This window comes from Triticum dicoccoides, chromosome 6A (genome assembly GCF_002162155.2).
Source record: "Triticum dicoccoides isolate Atlit2015 ecotype Zavitan chromosome 6A, WEW_v2.0, whole genome shotgun sequence".
Lineage (NCBI taxonomy): Eukaryota > Viridiplantae > Streptophyta > Magnoliopsida > Poales > Poaceae > Triticum > Triticum dicoccoides.
The window spans coordinates 88744676-88763474 of record NC_041390.1 but is presented as its reverse complement, the minus strand read 5'-3'; the positions used below and the strand labels follow the sequence as shown (position 1 = coordinate 88763474).

The 18799-nt window shown below is 44.4% G+C and overlaps 1 protein-coding gene across 1 annotated transcript in view; it reads left to right on the top strand.

Moving 5' to 3' along the window:
* LOC119319120 overlaps positions 1-17969 on the top strand; it is a 22331-nt gene extending 4362 nt beyond the window's left edge. Inside the window, exons 2-3 of the mRNA XM_037593614.1 lie at positions 17261-17487; positions 17572-17969. Coding sequence (XP_037449511.1) covers positions 17261-17487; positions 17572-17839 — 495 coding nt within the window. The 3' untranslated portion in view covers positions 17840-17969. The remainder of the gene's footprint in view (positions 1-17260; positions 17488-17571) is intronic.
* Positions 17970-18799: the final 830 nt, after the last annotated feature.

Below are 18799 nucleotides of genomic sequence, written 5' to 3'. Positions count from 1 at the left end.
ACGTTTGGCGTATGCGAAGCGGAGACGTGCGACCGAGGGTCCCCTCCGGCCATACCGCAACCACCCCCTTCCACAGCAAGTACCTGAGCGGTTTCACGGAATGCACCCAACTTTTGGCAGCGCGTGTGGGGCCCCACCCGGGCACCCAACGGCCAAAATGAACGAAATCCGACAACGAACGCAAGTTGCGTCACGTCCGGACAGTATTTTAGGGGTTTTCGGCCCAAAAAATCATAGAAAATCCATACGGACTCGAAACGCGGCAAATTTTTGCGTGCGTGCCCTGCATGGTCACTATGGCCCGTGAAAAAAATTGGGCACAAAACATGTTTGTTTTTCGTGCAAAGTTTATAAAAAATACACTAAATGACAAAATTATACAAATAAATAAATAAATACATATTCAATATTGTAGACTGGCCGTCGCCCACTTAATAATCGCCGCGGGTCCGACGCAGCAAAATATCTACCCAATATCTGCACGAGCCGTCGCTATCCGAGGGAATATTCCCGACAAACGCGCACATCGCCCAATCACGTCACGCATGCCCTTTTTGCGTCGTACGGCCGACGACGCGCTCGATCTGATCCCCGTCGCCCGCCGCCCACACTATCGTTCCTCGCCCGACAGCGTCGCGCCGCCGTCAGCCCGCACTAGTCGACGTCACCACCCGCTGTCAGTGCCGGTCATCAACGCCCGTCGTCACCCAGCAATAGTCGACGTCAGCACCCTTCGTCAGCGCCGGTCGTCAGCGGCCGACGTCACCACTCGCCGTCAGCGCCGGTTGTGAACACGCCGTCAAACGCCGACGTCAGCCGCTGTGATCGCCGTCGCCCGCTGTAGTCGCTGTCGGGCAGGTATATATTTTAAAATTTTCAACATTATATAACACATTAGCTACGTGCAACGTCACATAGATATTTTTATATGCAGTATGGACATCGATGGTGTGATTGCATGTTCTGTAGAAAAATGGGTTACTCTTGTTAATAAATTAACATCAAGTCAGCGATTTACGTTTTACGAAACGGAGATGGAGGGCATGTTACGAATACCTTCGGTCAAGATGCGTGATAATTTGCTTGCGCTTATGATTCAAGGTTACAATCCTAGTAGTAAAAAATTCATGGTGCAAGAGGCAGCCGGAAAAAAAGGGTTGATTTCATTGAGGCCTGATGATGTGTTTGCTATATTTGGTTTGAAGAATGAAGGAGTTGATGTTTCTAGTTTTTTGAGTATGGACCAAGGCAAAGCAATTCCAGCTAGTTTTGTTAACAAGAAGAATGGTAAAATATTGATTGATGATCTTATTGAGAAGATTGTGAGAAATAAAAACGCGGACGATGAATTTGTTTGGATGGCGTTTCTCGTCCTGTTAGGGACTATAATTGCACCAGTGTCTAATGAGTACATTCCGAAGAATTATTATGCACTAGTGCAAGATGTCAGACAGATAAAAAAGTTCAACTGGAATGCATTCACTTTGCGGTTTTGTTTGTCGGAGATTGATACGGTCTTGCAGCCCGGTCGTGTTAGGGAATGGCCACGTGGCAACCTAGCACTTCTGCAGGTATGATTTATTTTTAAAATTGAATAGTTGTATTATGTAATAATAGTGTAACACATGCTAAATGGTTGTGTGTTTGTTTTGCAATATTTATATTGGGAGAAGGTGCAGCCAAGCACCGGTCCAAAGTATGATCCTTTAGCGTTGTTGAGCCCCTTGATGAGGAATTGGACAGAAGCGGCAGCGGAGAAAAGAGACAAGTACGACTTTCAAAATGGTCGTGGTGTTGGAATGGTAATACGCTAAATATTTATTTTTCCATTTAAAGTCTGCAATTAATTATTAATTAAATATGATTGTATGATTCTTTATGTTGTAGATCGATGATACCATTACTGAAGAGTACCGCTTAAACAAAATAAGAATGGAACAGGGTGAAAAGAACAAGAAATCCAGTACGAGAAAGTCTAACATTACTGGAAGGAGAACAGGTGTGAGTACATCTGAGGCTTCAGCTACCTAGAACCCTATTATGGATCGGATTTTGACTGAGCTGAAGCACATTCGTAAGGATATGCTTCGTATGCCGGAGCTATGCGCACAGGTACAAGTTTTTTGATTTTGCCGTTCATAATGGTTTTCAATGTGTCACATAACTAATTACAACTAATTTTTAATCACAGGGGGTCATAGAGAAATTGAACAAAAGCGTTGTATTTTACAAAGCCGGTGATAGTGAAAAAGAAGAAGAGAATGAGTATGGTGAAAATAGTGAAAGTAGAAATTATGGTGGAAAACCTCGTAAGGAATTTGTATATAATCCTGACGTGGAGAATTTCGAAACACCGGGAAAAAAGAATGTGCAAGAGGATGATGAAGATGATATTAATGATTCTGAAGAGAAGACACCTTATTATTGCACACCTGAATATTTCAATAGTTTCAAGGGTGATGAAGAAGATCCTATCGAAGTTCCTGAGGTATCTGATGAGAAATCCGTTACATCTTTAGGAACAGATGAAACTGCATCACGTGGATCGGTAGATTGTATTCGAGAAGATGAGGTAGAGGAGAAGGGTGTAGGGAAACGGAAGCGAAGACGATCAAACCTTATAAAGTCTCCTTATATTCCCGTTATACCTACAAAGCGTGCAAAGCGTTCAGCAAAAGCAAGTGAGTTTTATCATATTATTTTCGAGCTGAAATTACTACTTATCATTGAATTATTAACATATTGCCGTCATATATTGCAGAACTATTCGAGAAAGAAGTCTTTGAAGAAGAATACGATGTGATTAAAACTAGTGTTAAGTTTGTTCGTGCTTATCAGCGGTCAGCAAAACATAGAAAGAAGGAAATATTCAATGATGGCATGCACGAAGGTCTGAGTGCAGAGAGGGCTTGTAAGATTCTTGACCATGAATGGATAACCGGTGATGTAAGTTATTGTTCTGTTTTCTATTAGCATTCAATGCAAATTGGAATTGTTATACATCATTTAAATTATTTTCAGGTTATCAATGCTTATTCGTCGTATCTGTTGGGAGTTGTTGGTGAAGATCGTCATATAATGCCAACCTGGCTGGTCAATTGGTTACTTGAATTTAGACCGGACACCCAGGGAGGAAAAAATGACAATGAAGTTGTGGCGAAGAAGAATGGACCCTTGAATAGATGCACCGATGAGTATTTTTAAAAAGATAAGGTAAGTTCAACTGCCTTAAAGTATGCATATATAGGATATAAATAATAAGATAGTATATGTTGATTGCATCATATTTTTGTTGTGATGCAGCTTTATATTCCTCTTAATAAGGGAAATACCCACTGGGTTTCGGTTGTCATGCATCGCCCGAAGTAAGAGTTTCAGGTTCTTGATTCTTTGATGGGACCCGAACTTGACAGTGAAATTACAGAAAAAGTTGAGGAGCTAGTACGGCATAAATTTACATGAGCATATTGAAATTATCATTTAGTAACTGAACTATGTTAAATTCTTTTCGTGCTATTATGTATATGAACAAAAAAATCAACTTGGATATGACATACGTGATGCGAATGCGAGCGGTGCTGTGAATTTTCCGGATGTGTCTACCTGGCCTATCAAAACGTATAACATCCCACAACAAGAAGACGGGTGAGTAAATACTTTCATATTGTTTTAATATCTTACCTCAAATACGAACTTATGAACTGTTGTTTGTACGGACCAGCAATTCATGTGGAATATTTGTTCTTCGATGCTTTCAATATTGGAACGGTGAAAAATGAACAAGCCATTTTTCCCAGGTCTGTTTTTTTTCAAATGCTTATATTTAATTAAATTCATTATGTAATACTATTTGAATTGTACTAATATGAAGTTCTAACATGGGTCAATTGATAAATCGAGGGACTTAATGATTGCGCAGCTTATTTTTTCGGAGATAAATACGCTCAACGATGTGAAGGACAAAGTTACCCGGCTTGCAAAGAAGAAAAAAATGTGCCAAAATTTTTGTAAAAGAAAATTTTGTAGGCTCAAATAATGTTTACATTTATTTCGACTATCATGTCTTGTGATGAAGAAGACACTACTATTTTGAATATTTAAGTCGAGAATGACATTTGGATTATTATATTGTCTTCATGTCGTTGTCTTTACATTTGAAATCTTCATATTTATAGTTGTGCAGTCGTCAAGTTGTTTTCCTGTATTGCTGAATGTTAAAAAAATGTATATGTATTTATTATGCACTTTAAAGCACTGTCGATGTCGCTTATTATAACACCGACGTTCTTGATTTCCTTTTCTACAAAAAAAAATTGCCGGCCAGTCTGACGTCAGACAGGACTGACGGCATTGTCCAACAGGGCAGCGTCGAACGAAGGGTAGCATAATTAATCAAAGACGCTTGACTGCAAGTGCGCCGCCGGGTATATAAGCTGGTCGTCGCACGCTCCGTCGGGCGAGGTGGGACTAAAACTTAGCTATCGCAGCCGCCGTGCCTGCAGCGACGCGCGTGACCGCATGGGCCGGCCCAATATCATTGTTTCCGCCCACGGCGCGACGACGGCCCAAGTAGCACGCGGCGCGACGACAGCCCAAGTTCCACGCGGGGCGACTTGGGATGTTTAGTCCCACCTCGGCCGACGGAGGGCGCGACGACCGGCTTATATACCCGGCGGCACATAGGCTATCGAACTCCTTTCGTTGCCTTGTACTGCTGCCGCCGTCCGACTCTGCCCTGTGGGACAGTGCCGCCGGCCGACGCTGCCACTGTGGGACAGTGCCGCCGGCCGACGCTGCCACTGTGGGACAGTGCCGCCGGCGCACTTGTCGGGTGTTTTTTTTTTAAATGACGGTGTTCTAAGCGACGGTGACCGTGCAATGCAGAAAATATACAGTAAACATCGACGGCAGTACTATGCAAAAATGAGCACGTCAAAATAAACAACAGCGACTTGCACAAAATTAACAGTAAAAATTAACACATCAAAATAAACAAAGTAAAACTCCTTCTTGCATTACATAGTGTGTCATCAAAACAAAATAGTCTGACATCAACGAAGTAAAATAAGTTCATATAACATATTATAACAATTATTAAAGATCAAATGTATATAACATTAAAAAACTGTCTTCAATGAAAGGGTGGAACGATCTTCCATAGCCATCCATAATAAAACTGTCTTCAATCAAAGGGTGAACCAATCTTCCATACTCCACAAGTTAAGCAAAGTTCCTACATAACAATAAGATATGTGTTAATTCACAATGAACAAATAAATTCGGTTTGAACAATAACATATACAATAACATAAGAAAATCATACTTAGGATTTTGAGGGCACGTGGACTTATAATGACCCGTAACACCGCACGGTCCACATTGACGTTTGCTTTTCTCATCAAAAGTTTTTGGTCGCCCATTTTTAGTGACATCAGGACCATCCTTACCGCGGCCTTTAACATTCTGTTTTGGTGCGCCTTTGGTGTTAACTTTTGCGGGATCACGAACAAGACCATGATCTTGATTAGGCTCGAATGCATCGTCGTTCACAAACTGTACCTCCGCACCAGGCTCATCCTCCTCAGTGTAATCATTATCTATTATGTCCCTCAGAGCCGCCTTCAACTTGTAGAATAAAAATGGTTTATGATATGCTTTATGAGTTGCTTCAGCAGATAAGATAGTCAACTCGCTGTATCTAGCTCTGTCCCCTACACCTGCCCATCCCCATGCAAACAGATTGCTAGTGCGCTTCACGGGAAGTCCACCCCTTGCAACTTGGCTCAACCTCCGCAGTACTAAACACTTAGGTATCTCACGTAAGCGTAGCTGAATCAGAACGTGAAGAATATGTTTGCAAGGAAGTCCTTTGCGATACATGTTGGGGAACGTAGCAGAAATTCAAAATTTTCCTACGTGTCACCAAGATCTATCTATGGAGAGACCAGCAACGAGGGGAAGGAGAGTGCATCTACATACCCTTGTAGATCGCTAAGCGGAAGCGTTCAAGTGAACGGGGTTGATGAAGTCGTACTCGTCGTGATTCAAATCATCGATGATCAAGTGCCGAACGCACGGCACCTCCGCGTTCAACACACGTACAACCCGGTGACGTCTCCCATGCCTTGATCCAGCAAGGAGAGAGAGAGAGGTTGATGGAGATCCAGCAGCACGACGGCGTGGTGGAAGTAGCGGGATTCCAACAAGGCTTCGCTAAGCGCTACGGGAGGAGGTAGATGTGTCACGGGAGGGAGAGGGAGGCGCCAGGCCTTAGATTGGTTTGCTCCTCCTTTTCCCCACTATATATAGGGCCAAGGGAGAGGGGGAGGGCGCAGCCTTGCCCCTTCCTCCAAGGAAGGGTGCGGCCAAGGGTGGGGAGGAGTCCATCCTCCCCAAGGCACCTCGGAGGTGCCTTCCCCCTTTAGGACTCTCCCCTTTTTCTCTTCTCTTGGCGCATGGGCCTCTTGGGGCTGGTGCCCTTGGCCCATGTAGGCCAAGGCGCACCCCCGACAGCCCATGTGGCCCCTCGGGGCAGGTGGCCCCACCCGGTGGACCCCCGGGACCCTTCCAGTGGTCCCGGTACAATACCGGTGACCCCGAAACTTGTCCCGATGGCCGAAATAGCACTTCCTATATATAATTCTTTACCTCTGGACCATTCTGGAACTCCTCGTGACGTCCGGGATCTCATCCGGGACTCCGAACAACTTTCGGGTTACCGCATACTAATATCTCTACAACCCTAGCGTCACCGAACCTTAAGTGTGTAGACCCTACGGGTTCGGGAGACATGCAAACATGACCGAGACGTTCTCCGGTCAATAACCAACAGCGGGATCTGGATACCCATGATGGCTCCCACATGTTCCACGATGATCTCATCGGATGAACCACGATGTCAAGGACTCAATCAATCCCATATACAATTCCCTTTGTCTATCGGTATGTTACTTGCCCGAGATTCGATCGTTGGTATCCCGATACCTTGTTCAATCTCGTTACCGGCAAGTCTCTTTACTCGTTCCGTAACACATCATCCCATGATCAACTCTTTGGTCACATTGCGCATATGATGATGTCCTACCGAGTGGGCCCAGAGATACCTCTCCACTTACACGGAGTGACAAATCCCAGTCTCGATTTGTGCCAACCCAACAGACACTTTCGGAGATACCTGTAATGCACCTTTATAGTCACCCAGTTACGTTGTGACGTTTGATACACCCAAAGCATTCCTACGGTATCCGGGAGTTGCATAATCTCATGGTCTAAGGAAATGATACTTGACATTAGAAAAGCTTTAGCATACGAACTATACGATCTTTGTGCTAGGCTTAGGATTAGGTCTTGTCCATCACATCATTCTCCTAATGATGTGATCCCGTTATCAACGACATCCAATGTCCATGGTTAGAAAACCGTAACCATCTATTGATCAACGAGCTAGTCAACTAGAGGCTTACTAGGGACATGGTGTTGTCTATGTATCCACACATGTATCTGAGTTTCCTATCAATACAATTATAGCATGGATAATAAACGATTATCATGAACAAGGAAATATAATAATAACTAATTTATTATTGCCTCTAGGGCATATTTCCAACAGTCTCCCACTTGCACTAGAGTCAATAATCTAGTTCACATCGCCATGTGATTAACACTCACAGGTCACATCGCCATGTGACTAACACCCAAAGAGTTTACTAGAGTCAGCAATCTAGTTCACATCACTATGTGATTAACACTCAATGAGTTTTAGGTTTGATCATGTTGCTTGTGAGAGAGGTTTTAGTCAAGGGATTTGAACCTTTCAGATCCGTGTGTGCTTTACAAATCTCTATGTCATCTCCTAGATGTAGCTACCACGTTCTGTTTGGAGCTATTCCAAATAACTGTTCTACTTGGAGCTATTCTAAATTGTTGCTCCATTATACGTATCCTTATATCTCTACTCAGAGCTATCCGGATAGGTGTCAAGCTTGCATCGACGTAACCCTTTACGACGAACTCTTTTACCACCTCCATAATCGAGAAAATTCCTTAGTCCACTAGTTACTAAGGATAACTTTGACCGCTGTCCTGTGATCCATTCTTGGATCACTCTTGTACCCCTTGACTGACTCATGGCAAGGCACACTTCAGGTGCGGTACACAGCATAGCATACTGTAGAGCCTATGTCTTAAGCATAGGGGACGACCTTCGTCCTTTCTCTCTATTCTGCCGTGGTCGAGCTTTAAGTCTTAACTTCATACCTTACAACTCAGGCAAGAACTCCTTCTTTGACTGATCCATCTTGAACACCTTCAAGATCACGTCAAGGTATGTGCTCATTTGAAAGTACTATTAAGCATTTTGATCTATCCTTATAGATCTTGATGCTCAATGTTCAAGTAGCTTAATCCAGGTTTTCCATTGAAAAACACTTTCCAAATAACCCTATATGCTTTCCAGAAATTCTACATCATTTCTGGTCCATAATATGTCAACAACATATACTCATCGGAAATTCTATAGTGCTCCCACTCACTTCTTTGGAAATACAAGTTTCTCATAAACTTTGTATACACCCAAAATCTTTGATCATCTCATCAAAGCATACATTCTAACTCCGAGATGCTTACTCCAGTCCTCAGAAGGATAGCTGGAGCTTTGCATACTTATTAGCATCTTTCAGGATTGACGAAACCTTCCGGTTGTATCACATACAACCTTTCCTCAAGAAAATAGTCGAGGAAACTATGTTTTGACATCCTATCTGCAAGATTTCATAAATAATGCAGTGATCGCTAACATAATTCTAACAGACTCTTAGCATCGCTACGAGTGAGAAAATCTCACCGTAGTCAACTCCTTGAACTTGTCAGAAAACATCTTAACGACAAGTCGAGCTTTCTTAATGGTGACATTTACCATCATTGTCCGTCTTCCTTTTAAAATCCATATGTACCTAACAGCCTTACGACCATCAAGTAGTTCTTCCAAAGTCTACACTTTATTTTCATATATGGATCCTCTCTCGGATTTTATGGCCTCGAGCCATTTATCGGAATCCGGGCCCACCATCGCTTCTCCATAGCTTGTAGGCTCATTGTTGTCTAGCAACATGACTTTCAAGACAGGATTACGTACCACTCTGAAGTAGTACGCATCCTTGTCATCCTACGATGTTTGGTAGTGACTTGATCTGAAGTCTCATGATCAATATCATAAGCTTCCACTTCAATTGGTGTAGGTGCCACAGGAACAACTCTTTGTTCCCTGCTATACACTAGTTGAAGTAACGGTTCAATAACCTCATCAAGTCTCCACCATCCTCCCACTCAATTCTTTCGAGAGAAACTTTTCCTCGAGAAAGGACCCGATTCTAGAAACAATCCCTTATTGCTTTCGGATCTGAGATAGGAGGTATACCCAACTGTTTTGGGTGTCCTATGAAGATGCATTTATCCGCTTTGGGTTCGAGCTTATCAGCCTGAAACTTTTTCACATAAGCGTCGCAGTCCCAAATTTTTAAGAAACGACAACTTAGGTTTCTCTAAACCATAATTCATACGGTGTCATCTCAACGGAATTACGTGGTGCCCTATTAAAGTGAGTGTGGGTGTCTCTAATGCCTAACCCATGAACAATAGTGGTAATTCGATAAGAGAAATCATGGTACGCATCATATCCAATAGGGTGCAACTATGATGTTCGGACACACCATCACACTATGGTGTTCCAGGCGGTATTAATTGCGAAACAATTTCCATAATGTCTTAATTGTGTGCCAAAACTCGTAACTCAGATATTCATCTCTATGATCATATCATAGACATTTTATCCTCTTGTCACAATGGTCTTCTACTTCACTCTGAAATTACTTGAACCATTCAATAATTCAGACTTGTGTTTCATCAAGTAAATATTCTCAACATCTACTCGAATCATCTGTGAAGTAAGAACATAACGATATTCACTGCATGCCTCAGCACTCATTGGACTGCACACATCAAAATGTGTTACTTCCAACAAGTTGCTATCTTGTTCCATCTTACTGAAAACGAGGCTTTTCAGTCATCTTGCCCATGTGGTATGATTTGCATATCTCAAGTGATTCAAAATCAAGTGAGTCCAAACGATCCATCTGCATGGAGTTTCTTCATGCGTATACACCAATAGACATGGTTCGCATGTCTCAAACTTTTCAAAAACAAGTGAGTCCAAAGATCCATCAACATGGAGCTTCTTCATGCGTTTTATACCAATATGACTTACATGGCAGTGCCACAAGTAAGTGGTACTATCATTACTATATTATAATTTTTGGCATGAAAATGTGTATCACTACGATCGAGATTCAATAAACCATTCCTTTAGGTGCAAGACCATTGAAGGTATTATTCAAATAAATAGAGTAACCATTATTCTCCTTAAATGAATAACCGTATTGCGATAGACATAATCCAATCATGTCTATGCTCAACGCAAACACCAAATGACAATTATTCAGGTTTAATACTAATCTTGATGGTAGAGGGAGCGTGCGATGTTTGATCACATCAAACTTGGAAACACTTCCAACACATATCGTCAGCTCACCTTTAGCTAGTCTCCGTTTATTCCGTAGCTCTTTTATTTCGAGTTACTAACACTTAGCAACCGAACCAGTATCTTAATACCCTGGTGCTACTAGGAGTACTAGTAAAGTACACATTAACATAATGTATATCCAATATACTTCTATCGACCTTGCCAGCCTTCTCATCTACCAAGTATCTAGGGTAATTCTGCTCCAGTGGTTGTTCCCTTATTACAGAAGCACTTAGTCTCAGGTTTGGGTTCAACCTTGGGTTTCTTCACTAGAGCAGCAGCTGATTTGCCGTTTCATGAAGCATCCCTTCTTGCCCTTGCCCTTCTTGAAACTAGTGGTTTCACCAACCATCAACAATTGATGCTCCTTCTTGATTTCTACTTTCGCGATGTCAAACAACGCGAATACCTCAAGGATCATCATCTCTATCCTTGATATGTTATAGTTCATCACGAAGCTCTAGCAGCTTGGTGGCAATGACTTTGGGGAAACATCACTATCTCATCTGGAAGATCAACTCCCACTCGATTCAAGTGATTGTTGCACTCAGACAATCTGAGCACAAGCTCAACGATTGAGCTTTTCTCCTTGAGTTTGCAGGCTAAGAAAATCGTCGAAGGTCTTATACCTCTTGACATGGGCACGATCCTGAAATCCTAATTTCAGCCCTCGAAACATCTCATATGTTCCGCGATGTTTCGAAAAACGTATTTGGTGCCTCTACTTAAGCCATTTAACTGAACTATCACGTAGTTATCAAAACGTGTATGTCCGATGTTCGCAACATCCATAGACGACGTTTGGGGTTCAGCACACTGAGCGGTGCATTAAGGACATAAGCTTTCTACTGTCCGCATAATCGCTACTATCAACTTTCAACTATATTTTCTCTAGGAACATATCTAAACAGTGGAACTAAAGCGCGAGCTTCGACATAATTTGCAAAAATCCTTTTGACTATGTTCAGCATAATTAAGTTCATCTTATGAACTCCCACTCAGATTAGACATCCCTCTAGTCATCTAAGTGTTACACGATCCGAGTTGACTAGGCCATGTCCGATTAACACGTGAGACGGACTAGTCATCGCCGGTGAACATCTTCATGTTGATCGTATCTTCCATATGACTCGTGTTCGACCTTTCGGTCTTTGTGTTCCGAGGCCATGTCTTCACATGCTAGGCTCGTCAAGTTAACCCTAAGTGTTTTTGCTGTGTAAAACTGTCTTACACCCGTTGTATGTGAACGTAAGGATCTATCACACCCGATTAACACGTGGTGCTTCGAAACGACGAACTGTAGCAATGGTGCACAGTTAGGGGAGAACACTTCTTGAAATTTTAATGAGGGATCATCTTATTTACTACCGTCGTTCTAAGCAAATAAGATGTATAAACATGATAAACATCACATGCAATCAAATAATAGTGACATGATATGGCCAATATCATATAGCTCCTTTGATCTCCATCTTGGGGCTCCATGATCATCTATTACAAGAACATGATCAATCTCATACATTACATATATCATTCATCACATCCTTTTGGCCATATCACATCACATAGCATACCCTGCAAAAACAAGTTAGATGTCCTCTAATTGTTGTTTGCATGTTTTACGTGGCTGCTATGGGTTTCTAGCAAGAACGTTTCTTACCTACGCAAAACCACAACGTGATATGCCAATTGCTATTTACCCTTCATAAGGACCCTTTTCATCGAATCCGATCCGACTAAAGTAGGAGAGACAGACACCCGCTAGCCACCTTATGCAACTAGTGCATGTTTGTCGGTGGAACCGGTCTCACGTAAGAATACGTGTAAGGTTGGTCCGGGCCGCTTCATCCCACGATGCCGCCGAATCAAGATAAGACTAGTAACGGCAAGCATATTGAACAAAATCAACGCCCACAACTACTTTGTGTTCTACTCGTGCATAGAATCTACGCAATAGACCTAGCTCATGATGCCACTGTTGGGGAACGTAGCAGAAATTCAAAATTTTCCTACGTGTCACCAAGATCTATCTATGGAGAGACCAGCAACGAGGGGAAGGAGAGTTCATCTACATACCCTTGTAGATCTCTAAGTGGAAGCGTTAAAGTGAACGGGGTTGATGAAGTCGTACTGGTCGTGATTCAAATCACCGATGATCAAGTGCCGAACGCACGGCACCTCCACGTTCAACACACGTACAGCCCGGTGACGTCTCCCATGCCTTGATCCAGCAAGGAGAGAGGGAAAGGTTGATGGAGATCCAGCAGCACGACGGCGTGGTGGAAGTAGCGGGATTCCAACAGGGCTTCGCTAAGCGCTGCGGGAGGAGGTAGATGTGTCACGGGAGGGAGAGGGAGGCGCCAGGCCTTAGATTGGTTTGCTCCTCCTTTTCCCCACTATATATAGGGCCAAGGGAGAGGGGGAGGGCGCAGCCTTGCCCCTTCCTCCAAGGAAGGGTGCGGCCAAGGGTGGGGAGGAGTCCATCCTCCCCAAGGCACCTCGGAGGTGCCTTCCCCCTTTAGGACTCTCCCCTTTTTCTCTTCTCTTGGTGCATGGGCCTCTTGGGGCTGGTGCCCTTGGCCCATGTAGGCCAAGTCGCACCCCCTACAGCCCATGTGGCCCCCCGGGGCAGGTGGCCCCACCCGGTGGACCCCCGGGACCCTTCCGGTGGTCCTGGTACAATACCGGTGACCCCGAAACTTGTCCCGATGGCCGAAATAGCACTTCCTATATATAATTCTTTACCTCCGGACCATTCCGGAACTCCTCGTGACGTACGGGATCTCATCCGGGACTCCGAACAACTTTCGGGTTACCGCATACTAATATCTCTACAACCCTAGCGTCACTGAACCTTAAGTGTGTAGACCCTACGGGTTCGGGAGACATGCAGACATGACCGAGACGTTCTCCGGTCAATAACCAACAGCGGGATCTGGATACCCATGATGGCTCCCACATGTTCCACGATGATCTCATCGGATGAACCACGATGTCAAGGACTCAATCAATCCCATATACAATTCCCTTTGTCTATCGGTATGTTACTTGCCCGAGATTCGATCGCCGGTATCCCGATACCTTGTTCAATCTCGTTACCGGCAAGTCTCTTTACTCGTTCCGTAACACATCATCCCGTGATCAACTCTTTGGTCACATTGCGCATTGATGATGTCCTACCGAGTGGGCCCAGAGATACCTCTCCGCTTACACGGAGTGACAAATCCCAGTCTCGATTCGTGCCAACCCAACAGACACTTTCGGAGATACCTGTAATGCACCTTTATAGTCACCCAGTTACGTTGTGACGTTTGATACACCCAAAGCATTCCTATGGTATCCGGGAGTTGCACAATCTCATGGTCTAAGGAAATGATACTTGACATTAGAAAAGCTTTAGCATACGAACTATACGATCTTTGTGCTAGGCTTAGGATTAGGTCTTGTCCATCACATCATTCTCCTAATGATGTGATCCCGTTATCAACGACATCCAATGTCCATGGTTAGGAAACCGTAACCATCTATTGATCAACGAGCTAGTCAACTAGAGGCTTACTAGGGACATGGTGTTGTCTATGTATCCACACATGTATCTGAGTTTCCTATCAATACAATTATAGCATGGATAATAAACGATTATCATGAACAATGAAATATAATAATAACTAATTTATTATTGCCTCTAGGGCATATTTCCAACAATACATGCTTCTGCAACTGCACTTCACAGTTTCTTCTAAGTTACCTGGGGTGTAGTCCACAGTGAATCTGATATCTCTATTTTCCTTTCATGTCGGTATGAATCTGTGAGTGTCTGCTCCTCTCAGTCTCTCAAGGACCTCTAGCTCCCGTGCCTTCTTCATATCTTCCTGCAAGATATAAAAGTTTGTCGCAGTGAACTCACGGGCAGCTGATTTCTCAATATCTTTACACTCATCCAATACTGGTACTGGAACTGTCTGTGAGTTTGTGCAATCGTCATGCGCCTCATTCTCACGGAGACGAACTATGCAGTTCTCATAGTGCACAATCATATCAACAATAGTCATACCGGAGTCTAGATGCAAGTGAAGGCATGAATTCAGACTCTCACTTCGCTGGTTACTTCGCGTACCTAAGAAAAACCCACCTGACGGATATGATGCAGCCCAAAGCCTTTTCTTCTTGTACATCCTACGTAACCATGTCTTTGTTTTCTCCGACTGCCATTTGGCGGTAAACGCTGCCCATCTCTCCTCAAATACCTTTTTTGAAGTGGCATAATAAAGTAGAGACCTGAACTCCTTTAGAGACTTATGATGAAGGTGTTTTTGCATGTTCTTCTCAATATGCCACGAGCAAAGACGATGCCAAACCTCCGAAAGTACCTTTCTTATGGCCTTAATCATAGCTGCATCTCCATGGGTAATTACTGACCTGGGCCTCTTCTGACAGTGAGCCCTCAAAAACGTCTGAAGCAGCCAGACATATGTATCTTCCGTCTCGTCAGACACAAGAGCACAACCGAATACCGTGGTGCAACGGTGGTTGTTCAGACCCACGGTGGTTGTTCAGACCGACAAAAGGTATAAATGGCATGCCATACCTATTCATCCTGTATGTGCTGTCGAAGACTGTCACATCACCGTAGTCAACATAGTCTCGACGTGATTGAGAATCACACCAGAATATGTTTTTCAGCCTTCCTTCATCATCGACGGTGTGCTCAAAGAAGAAATCTGGATCTCTCTCTTTTCTGGTCATCATGATCCCAATGGCAGTGTCTGCATCACCTTGTGCAAGCAACTTCATTTTTTCTCTATAACACATGTTATAAAGCTTCTTCCTCCCAAAACCAGCCTTTGCATATGACCCGGAGCGCGCGACGAGTTGATCATAAATCATATGTTTCCTGATTCCAGCACCTGCCATGGTTAAGATCTCAACCTTCTGATATTCTTTTATCTGATTGTGAGACCGAAGAAACGTGACTTCATCCGGTCTAGCTAGAACGTGACTGTGATCATCATTGGAACTACTGACATACCAAACGTCACGCTCTTTATCAAGTTTCAAAGTTATATGCGCATCGCAGAAGCAACGAGTCTCCCCTCTCAGCCTGCGGGTCCTGCCTTCCATTGTACAACGTTTTGCCTGTCGTTTCCCAGCTCTCGCACACACATACTTTCTCAAGCGCTTAGTTGCCTCAGGACCTTTCGAATATTTCAGTGAGTCCTTTCTTACGCTGAAACCACGCTCGTACGCATACTGATTATAGAAATTGTAAGCATCTCCTAGTGACTTGAACGTCTTCCTCATGACCTTCCAATGCATATCCAATGATTCTTGCTGATATTCATCAAATCCGATGTCAAAATTAAACAGATCATCACCAACATGCTCATCATTCCCGCTTGTACCATCTACATCTCCCTGTAAATTAATGCATTAAACCATTTATGTCAGTCAGTTATAATTTTAAAATGTACTTTAGTGATGTAAGTTTCAAAACTTACTTTGCTGGAGCTGTCATCATGAGATGCATTAACGTGCGATTTGTCACTTTCATCGTCCACAATATTCCTCACAAAGTCCCCGTCCTCGTCCATCTGCGCGCATTGCAAAAAAAAACATGTAAGCGCTCATATGGTTATTATGTCATTTCTTCTCTGATTTTATTAATAACATACCCGGAGTGCACTTTCAGCAAATGAATCATCTATATCCATATCATCATCATCATCGCCATGTCGCTGCATCATGCAAAAAAATATTAAATTTTTCGTGCGGTCTATCATATTTACCCCCTCATATTTATTGTTTTATCAACATTGATCACACTTACATTGCCACTATAAGATTCATCCAAACTCATGTAGTTCTCCTCACGAGGTTCATCCATATTCCGTGACGAGGTTTCGTTGTCCTCGCCGTAATCATCGCCATCATAATCCCCCTCCTCCTCTAACTATATATAGTTAAAAAGGTGTACGATGAATCAAATGCCGTGTAACATCATCCCTAAAACAACTATCTTATCAAGCACAACAATGTCTCAAACCAACCTCTTGCACGGCGGCGAGGATTTCAGCCGGATCCATTTCCTCCGATGACGAACGTGATGACGACGTGACGTTGCTGGCCGGCGGAGGCAGGTGTCGACGGCGTGAGGACGATGGCTGGTCGTAGTAGGCGTAGTGCGCGGAGGGAGGCGGCGACGTAGATCGCGGGTGGGCGGCCATCTGGGCGACGGGAATGGAATGCGGCGGCGGGCACGCGCGCCGGCAACGGTAAAGGCGCCGGGGCACGCGCGGCGGCCTGTTTGGGCCGCGACTCGGGCGACGGCGACTTCGTGTAGATGGGGGCCAACGTGGAGACGGCGTGGATGCGTTAGGGTTCAGGGTTTCGACGGCGGGCGTCGGCGGCTACCGTGTCTTTTTTTTTCCTCCAACAACTGTCCACGCCAACATCGAGACGTGAGGGCGTACGGCAACGGGTGCGGGTACGCGGGCGGGCGGGCGTACAGTAACGGGTGCGGCATACGCGGGCGGGCATACGCGCGACGTACGGTGTCAGGTGGGTATTCCTATACCTGATGTAAAATTACCATACTACCCACTATACGTTTTAGGGGGTTGTACCGAAGCACTCCCCCTATATATATCAGTTGTACTAACATTTCAATCTGCTGTGTGCTGCTAGCCTCGCAAGGAAGGAAGCACCAGCGTCGAGGCTAGCGAGCCTCGCTCGGAGGAGACACGCTTGGCCCAGCCGGGAGGAGACGCCGGCAAGCCTCGCGCGGAGGAGACCCACTCCTCCCCGGCGGGAGGATACGTCGGCAAGCCTCGCGCTGAGCCCTCCGGAGGGAGCGACAGCGACAGCCGCCCCCATCTGAATGTGAAGAGGAGTCTCTCGCCTTCACCTGGCGAGTAAGTACCCGCATCTTACTTTCTGCTTCGTGATCTTTGTTTCCTACCTCTTGAAACCGGGAGCTGAGCCCCCATGCCATGCAGGTCCCTCCAAAAGGAGAAGAAGATGCAGTTAGGGGCCACGACGTCCACCGAGCCCTCACCAGAGGAGCCCGCTGAGGAGACCCATGCGCCCCTGTCGAGCCCTGAGGGGCGTGAGGAGATGGCCCGCCATGTTGAGACGGCAACGGGGCAGACGGTGACCGAAGATGATTGTGTGACTTCCCAGCCGCACGAAGACTTGCCTCCCCCAGCTGGGAGGAACGAGCTTCGCAAGGGAAGGGGGCCTCCGGAGGTGAGGAGGTGCCTCTAAAGGCGCGACGAGCCCCCAGCACAAGCCCACAGACGTGAAATAACATCAGGGTGTCAGCGAAAGCACAGACGTGAAATAACAATTTTGCATCTGATAGTAGGGTACTTTTACTAGTCAAAAAGGCCAAAACAATTTTCAGCCAGGGTACTTCCACATCTCAGAATCACATTTGTCTTCCCCAATAGAGAACTCAAGAAAGACCATTGGATTAGTCATTCAATGACGATTGGTTTTGATCTGTAATGGGTTCTTTACACCCTAATTGTGCTTCAGGTGATACGTGCAGATGGGGAATTGCTACATCAGTAGTTACTGTGAGCTCCAGTACGTACTCCATACTCCATAGCTATTGGTTTCGACACACAATGTTGGGTATTTATGAACTAAAACGACGACACTTATTTTGGATCGGAGGCAGTATACTATAGTGCCTTTAACAGCAAAACAAAATTTTAGAACAGGCAAGCACACCATATCTTTGTTACTCCTACTTACAACTGTGACTGCAAGCATAATTTTGGCGATCACAAGGAGCAACTGCAAATTCTGAACCCGGCATGAAAATGCGTCGAGTTTTCCACCATATATAGCTTCCAAATCAACAAGCAGAAATACCTCATGTTTATTGTCTGTCAGACTGTCACGCAGCTGAATAATACTGCCCCGTATTCAAGGATCAGTAAAATGCATTGCATTCCACATCTCAGAATCATATTAGGTGCATCTGATATGATAGGTGCTTTTACAAGCCAAAAAGGCGAAAAACAATATTCAGCCAGGGTACTTCCACATCTCAGTCTCCCCAGTAAAGAACTCAAGAAAGAGTGCAACATGCTAGTAAAACTAGCTTCCAGACCTTCATGGGCTCAGTTTGCCTTCTCAGTTCACCACAAAATTATGCAGAACTACCAAGTAAACTAGTACCACACACTTAGCAGCTCAAAGTAAACATGTCGATGT